General features: G+C 39.7%; 1 protein-coding gene across 1 annotated transcript; it reads right to left on the bottom strand.

The window, feature by feature from the left end:
* Window positions 1–4,545: 4,545 nt before the first annotated feature.
* Window positions 4,546–7,368, bottom strand: LOC149851324 (uncharacterized). Its single transcript, XM_090008187.1, has 2 exons — window positions 5,311–7,368; window positions 4,546–4,995 (listed from the first exon to the last, which is right to left on the bottom strand). The coding sequence occupies exons 1-2, from the start codon at window positions 7,366–7,368 to the stop codon at window positions 4,546–4,548; spliced, it is 2,508 nt and encodes an 835-aa protein (XP_089864313.1).
* Window positions 7,369–7,596: the final 228 nt, after the last annotated feature.

The following is a 7,596-nucleotide window of genomic DNA, read 5'->3' as shown; positions in this document are numbered from 1 at the left end:
AAATAACAACTTACAATACAACCTATGAGCCTTCCTTTTGAATGCAAATGAAATGCAATTGGCTTTTGAGGTTGTTGAAATACTCTACTCACGAATTCACTATCTCTCAAAGTGATTTGAGTGAAAAACTGAAGTGAAAGTATCACGTGAGTGAGAAAACAAATACTTGAATGGATAGGAGTGAAAAGCAAGAAGTAATTCAATATAATTCTATTGAATTTTCATGTTTTTGAGTGTAGAATGCACTCATATTTATAGTTAAAAGATTCCATACGTTGAGAGTATGAAAGGGTGTCAAAACTGTCCATTTTGAACGATCAAAACGTTTGAAAAATGAAAAGACACGCCTTTTTGAAGTTTCAGGAAAACGGCAAAATTAGTCAATTGAAACATCAGTTAGTCGACTAATAGTTAGTTATTAGTAGACTGACAGTTATCGTCGGTCGACTGATCTGTTAATCGAGCCATTTGAAAATCTGAACTTTTGAAACTTAGTCGACTGATAATATCATCAGTAGACTGAAAAACCTTTTAGTCGACTGCTGCTAAAAACTTCTGAAAAACAAACATTTTGTTCGGTCGACTGATAAAAAGCATTAGTCGATTGCTGCTAAATTTTATAGAAAACACATGTTTTGTTCAGTCGACTGAAAAATCATTAGTCGACTGCTGCTAATTTTCCAGAAAACATACATTCTGTCCAGTCGATTGATAAAACCTTCGGTCGACTAATTTGACAAAAATTACTTTTTAGAAAATATGGCGCGAAAGGATTAGTCGACTGATAAGTCTATTGGTCGACTAATAAACATGAAAATTTAAGAAAAGAGTTTTCTAAAAAGTTTTTCAAAAGAGTTTCTTTTAAAAAAGTTTTTCTAAAGACTTTTAAGGTGAAATGCAACCTAAATATGCACTCTAAGTAAGGCTCTTACAAGAATCTAAGACTTTTAATGAATTAAACATTTTCACACTAGTCTTCAAGGATTCTTCACCGAATTCTTCAATTTCTTCATAGCCTTAGCTGAAATGCAGTTGATTCTACTTGCTCATCATCAAAACCTTGTACTTGAAGTATCATGTATGGCTTCATTGTCGTAACAAACCCACATACACTTCCATGGTTTCTCTCCACTCGTTCTTCAAACTATGAGACATCGTAAACAATCCATCATGATATGACTCTGATACCAACTGATGTAAACCTGGGGACAAATTTATGATAAAAGACTAAGTTGTGCCTACTCCTATAAAGAAAACATAAAAAGCAAAAAATAATTGAAAATATCAATTAAAATTACAAAAAAAGTTTATCCATCAACTACTCCATAATAATCCCTATAATGAGTATTTATAGGGAACAAAGAAACCTTAATTTTAAATTGGGCCTGACATAGATCAATTACATAAAAAAATATCCAATTCTAAATAAAAACTCAAACAAGAACCTAAACTAAAAATTAGATTTAATTGGATCATTGGAGCTAGATTGCATGCTATGCTCCTATATCAAAATATCAATTTTCAGATGTAGTAGGAAGTTTTAATAAATCTATTATTATATATAGACTAGAAAATTGCCCGTCCATACGAACAGGTTACAGTGGCAAGAAACATATATGAGCATTAACTAAATTCAATCTGAATTTTATACATAAAATTATCTGAACCAGGTTGTTCTAGTTGGATCGGATCCTATATTAGGCCATACTAATAGGCATGTGAATGAAGGAAGGTCTAGAGACTTGAAGGACAAGGATTGTAGTTATGGTAACTTTCCAAATAGCTTACCTACACAACTAAAGAGATGAAAAGACTTAGTCTTTCTAGCAGACTTGTTGATAAGAAAGTTGTAACTTTGGCTTGTAATTCTAGTGTAGCAAGGAAGATATTTTGATGCAGAGCATCCAGATCATTCCGACATATGCAAGGAGCTAGAGGATGATCCACCATTGACAACTCGATCCGAAAGAGCATACCCAAGAAGATTCAAGTCACGTTCAACCCATTTGGGTTCAAACAGATCTTAAGGGTAAAATCATCATTTCATATATTTATTTTTTGAGATTTTTGTTTCATACATCTCAAAAAAATGCGGGCAGGTTATATGTTCCCCCCAGGAACACGCACTGTAGCTACAGTGTGTGTTCCTGGGTCCCCACTGAGCATCGTGTGGCACTCAGTGGGGACCCTAGAATACACACTGTAGCTACAGTGCGTGTTCTGGGGGTGCACACGCAACACCCTCTCTCAAAAAATCCCTTTTGATATATGGTTCCAATTTTATAATTTTTTGAACCACCTAAAATTATTTGTGAATTTTGTTTTATTTTTTGTATTTTGTAGGAGCTAGATCCTACGGATCCAAATAGTTCTAGTATCCAGTAGAATTTATTTTGTGGTACTAGAGGGTGTAGTGGGTTTATGGGTAGAGTTTTAATTTTTAGATCCAAATCTGGATCTATGTACATATGTTAGCCCTACGTGCCATGTGGATAAGGATGATATGCACTAATTCAGTCGTGAGGGTCGACCATTACTGAAACACTAGTGTTGTTGGGTCCCTGCGCAACACTATATCCCAAGTACTATGTTGTTCAACCATACTTGTTGGACCCATGAAATTTTGCCTCTCACTGCCTCGTAAAGAGATGGATAAGCATCATAGAGCCTACAACCACCCCACCAGTAATTCTGCCAAAAAAAGCTAGAGCCTTCATCATTGACCTCCTTGTAAATGGCCTGACAAAAGGCATCAAGGACCATAACCCACCCCTCCCAAACCCCTCTTCTATCTATGGTTTTCCGACCAGTTCCAAGGCGAACCGACCAAATTGCATTTTTTCATAAAAATAATAGAGATCTTACCCTCTTTTTTCCAATTTGTCCATAACCATTTAGCTAGATGTGTCTTATCGAATAAATGGAGATTTTGAATCTACAAACCCCTATGATCAAGAGGTCGAGCGATAAGATACCAACTAACCAAAGAGTTAGATTTACCTTTCATCCTACCCGACCAAATGAAACGTAGGAAAATAGCATTTAACCACTTTTCAACATTTTTTGGCACCCTGAAAAGTTGTAAAAAACATAGCACCATATGGATTATATTAAATTTGACCAGATTAATACGACCCAACCTCAATAAAATATGGGTCCTGCAAGCCTGGACTTTCTCCCTAATCCGATCTTCCACCTTGCTTCAATGTGATTCCCTTGACACACCAAAATGCAAAGGCAAGCCTAAATACTTCATTGGTAGGGACCCAACCTGACAATTAAATATATCCGAGACTGTCTTTTGTAACTCGCCGGATGGGTAGTTCAATACCAACACCTGACTTTCGCCCTCATTCTACAAAGATTCTAAGAACCATTCATAATGACCACATGTTCGCTTTTCCAAACATCAACAAATCATCGACAAATAGCAAGTGTGATATGAAACTATGACAACCTACAAGATTCTACAACCCTGAAACAATTTAAGCACTTCAACAGAGGAGAGAATGATTGAAAGAGTCTCCATTACAATAATAAAGAGAAGGGGCAAGAGTCTGTCACCCTGTTGCAAACCCCTCAAGGGCATAAAGAACTCCCCATTCTCTCCATTAATAGATACTACACTCGAGGTTGTAGAGAGATCATGATCCCAGACTATCCATTATTCTTCAAATCCTATGTCGTGCATATAGTTTAATAAAAAGCTCTAGTCTAAGGAATCAAATGCTTTTTTAATATCAATTTTTAAAAATAAAAGATTTTTTACTAGAAGCTCTGATGGAGTGTATAGCCTCATGTGCCACCATATACGCCTAATGTAATCTCCTTCCCAAGATGAACGCATTTTGAGAATCAGAAATGAAATGGTTGATAAGCTTCTTAATGTACAAAGCTAATAACTTTGAGATAATCTTGAAAACCGAGCTCACCAAGGAGATGAATTTGAACCTATCAATTTTATTAGCTCTTCTCCTCGAGAAGGCCCTCATGTGAAAGTATTTTGTATTGAGTTCCTCTGATTTCAACCAATGTGCCTTCTTAGCACATTGTCACCATCTATCATTAGGGTTTCTTTGTTTACTATAAATACTCGTTATAGTGATTAGTATGGAGTAGTTGATGGATGATTTCATTTTTTTCTGTAATTTTAATTGATATTTTTCATTATTTCTTGCTTTCTAAGTTTTTTTTGTAGGAGTAACTTAGTCTTTTATCGTAAATCTGATCCTGAGTTTACATCATATTTTGATCCCTTCAACACACGTGTAAAAACCAATTACAAATTCTTTCTTTGATGCCCAAAAGCGAAAGGGAGAGGAAAAAATAAACATTAATTTTGCAAGTACACAACAAATTGAGTGTCCGAACAAATGTGAGGGAAGTTCAGGTGCAATATGGTTGCACACTTTTTGTATGCTGCTGCACGATATGACCATCCTTATACTATTGGGCCCCATAGCTGACAGACTGCATCCCAAGCATAGGGTGATCAGGTGCAGCAGCACACAAAAAGTGTGCAATCACATTGCACCTGATCCTCCCTCAACAAATGTTTCCTTCAACAGCTGGAGCGTTGTGCAGCAATTCCAGTGCCACATCTAAGAGTGAGTGGAGAGAGGTTGCATGTCGACTCAGACCTACACTGCCAGAAAAAACATTAAAGCATTCAAGTTCTGAAGTAGTTTCTGCAACACATTTGAGCTCTTTCTCCATCTGAAGCTCCTTGAATATCTGCCTGGTTTTCACTTCTGCTTCCATCATTGATATCACTAATTCTACGACAAACCTTCTCATCCTTGGCACCTTGATTGAGGGCCTTGTATAATGCTGCAAGATTTGCACTAGTTTTGCTGCCAATTCCGATTTTGTTGTGCCTGCTTCTGCAAGCGCTCTGTCAAATTGTGAAGCGTTTGTGAATCTGAAGACTTGGGCTGCAAGTCCAATTGCGACTTCCTGTGATTTGGTCTCTGCTGACATTGTAGCCCTCAATACCTGAGACAGCAGAAAGTAAAAAACGGTCTTTATTTCTTATCCAAAATAAAAGCTATATAATTATTTAAAATCTACTAAAACAATCGCCTCATTACTTTGCAAAGTACTCTGGCCACACAAAACACAGAAAATCGCCACCCGTCCATTAATTTTGTGTAAAACACAGAAAATCGCAACATGCACAAATTACTTGGATCCGATCACTGGATCTGCTCCAGCCCTTAGGATGCCTCTAATCTCATAGGCTGGTAGTCTAGCCCTTTTGGCCACTATGACTAACAATATGATGGCTGAAATTTTGAGACAGGAACTTACAAATGCTGCAGCTTGAGTGACCTCTGTTAACATACATTGACAATCTGGTCCTGCATATGCACACAAATTACGCAAAATTCTGGCTGAATTTATGCAGAGTGCCTTGTCATGAAGACCTTCAACCAATTTCCCGACGACGTCCAATTTTAGCATCCTCTTACAATTCTGTTGGTTCTCCAATGCCAGCATTACCAGTGCTTCTCCGGCATTGGTCTTTAGTTTTCGCGTAATCTCATGGCTTTCAACCAGTTCTTCCGTGAAAAAGATACCAAGCAGATGGTTCAGTATCCCCCCGGTGCTTCCAATTTTCTCTCTTGCACCATTATCTAGAGCCATACTTGTTAAGATATCTATCGCTAATGACTGAAGTTCTCTGTATCTCTCCCCATACTGCAGAATATCTCTCAGATTGCTGATAGTGAAAACTATGCTCGAAATTTCATGCCGTAGGACTGCTCCTGTGCCACCTGTTGTGGTTGTCAACTTCTTAACTAGTTTCAGTGATCGTTTCACCGTCATTATCTGTGAATCCACTGCACGACTGCTCCTTAGCAGCCTCTCTCCAGTATGAGTGAAATTGATGATCTTTGTTAGCAAACCTCTAGTTGTGCCAATTTTCCAACAATTGTCATGCTCATTGGCAAGCTTTTTTAGTATCAGCAAGCCTAGGAGATTGAATGCAGAATACTCATAGTTCCTTTCATCCACAACCACTCCTTTCTGATGGATCCCATCATCTGTAAGGCTGACATTGCCTGCGTGCAGTAGCGATGAAATGGATTCCATGGCACCAGGGATTCCAGCAACACGCAGCGAGTTCTGCTTTTTCCCAGTGATTTTTGATACTATCACGGCTGCCAACTTCCTGTTCTCCTCCTCTCTGTGGCTGCTCCAGTTCAACATCTCGACGAGCCGCTCCATCACCGGCATCGAAGTGCCGATCCGACGGAAGGTGTCCGCGGAAAACCGGTCGATGGCGGTGAACTTCGCGAGCATGCGCGCGCCTGTCAGTAGCTCATCAACCGAATCGGACTGCAGCAGCTCCGTGGCGAAGGACAGAAGGTCCATTTTCAGGCCATCAAAGATGCTTCCGTTCACGCTCTTTGAGTAGGCATCGTAGAAGAACCGGCGGATCCATGCAATGCCAGTGGCATCAAAGCCACATTCCCTGTTAACTTGCTCCAGGAATTTCCTGATCCTGACCTTCCACTCCCAATAGGCCTTCTCTATCAGAAACACCAAAGCTTCGGCTAGTGCAAGACCGTAAAATATATTCAACGCACCCTGAAGGTTTAGAGTTTCTATGCCTTCATTTTCACCAAAGTTTTGCCTGAGAAGCCTCAACGTGGAAAGCACCACACATGCAGTAGCTGCAGACAGCTGAAAGCAGTAAAGAAACTTGCTTATGTTTCTAGACACAAAAACCCATCCGGAATAGGGTAGCAGAGGGACCTCGGATGTTGTCCATGTCCTTCTAGGATTATTTTGTGGGTGATCATCATCAGGCTTATTTTCTCTGATATTCGATTGTTTATTGAAGTACGGCAGAACAGAAGAAAATGGGCTTCTGAGAGCCTCTACCAATCTTCTCGAACTAGCTTTAATGGCCAGGAAACTGCGCTTTCCTGCTTCAGAGAGAGACCATGTATCTTCATGCTGCCATTCAAGTTCATGACTCCTACTGTAAATCCTACCGCCTTCAATTAAAAGGATGATGGTCACGAACCAGAAGTCGATCACCTCAACTTTCACTGCAAAGCCGCCGAGGAGGACTACTGTGGCCCAGACAAAACCTAGTGCGCCGAGCCCGCTGGCCATCTTCTCGAGCAAAGACAGGCGGAGGGCAAAGAGCGTGAGCTTCTTCTCCGGCGCGTCTTGGCGCGCCTGCTGCATTGGGTTGTTGCTGGTGGTTAAGTATCCCGTCTTCTCCAGCGGTTCAGTCATCTCGGTCTGAGGCTCGAACATTGAACCCCGGTTTTTTTCGGACCCCGGTGTTATCTCATCAGGCATCCGCCAGATGCGATTCTCGTTTGGTGATACTGGACTTCCGAAATCCATCTATCTTGGAATTCAGAACTCCTTGAATTTGCAAAAGCTTTACGGTTTCTTCACTTCAAAAATCTGAATTGTCTGGTTGGTCTCTCTCCACTGTAATTTTTGCTTCTTTTTGGGGACCAACTTTGTGCAGTCGTCCTAATCATTGGTATTGAGCTTGCCGATTCGAGAAATATTTCCTTGATTCGGAATGCTTGAGTTTTCAGGTGCTTGCATTTGATTGTACTCTAA

Source organism: Nuphar pumila, chromosome 1 (genome assembly GCF_984573655.1).
Source record: "Nuphar pumila chromosome 1, dmNupPumi1.hap1.1, whole genome shotgun sequence".
Classification (NCBI taxonomy): Eukaryota; Viridiplantae; Streptophyta; class Magnoliopsida; order Nymphaeales; family Nymphaeaceae; genus Nuphar; species Nuphar pumila.
The sequence above is the reverse complement of the archived record's forward strand: the minus strand, read 5'-3'. Positions and strand labels throughout refer to the sequence as shown.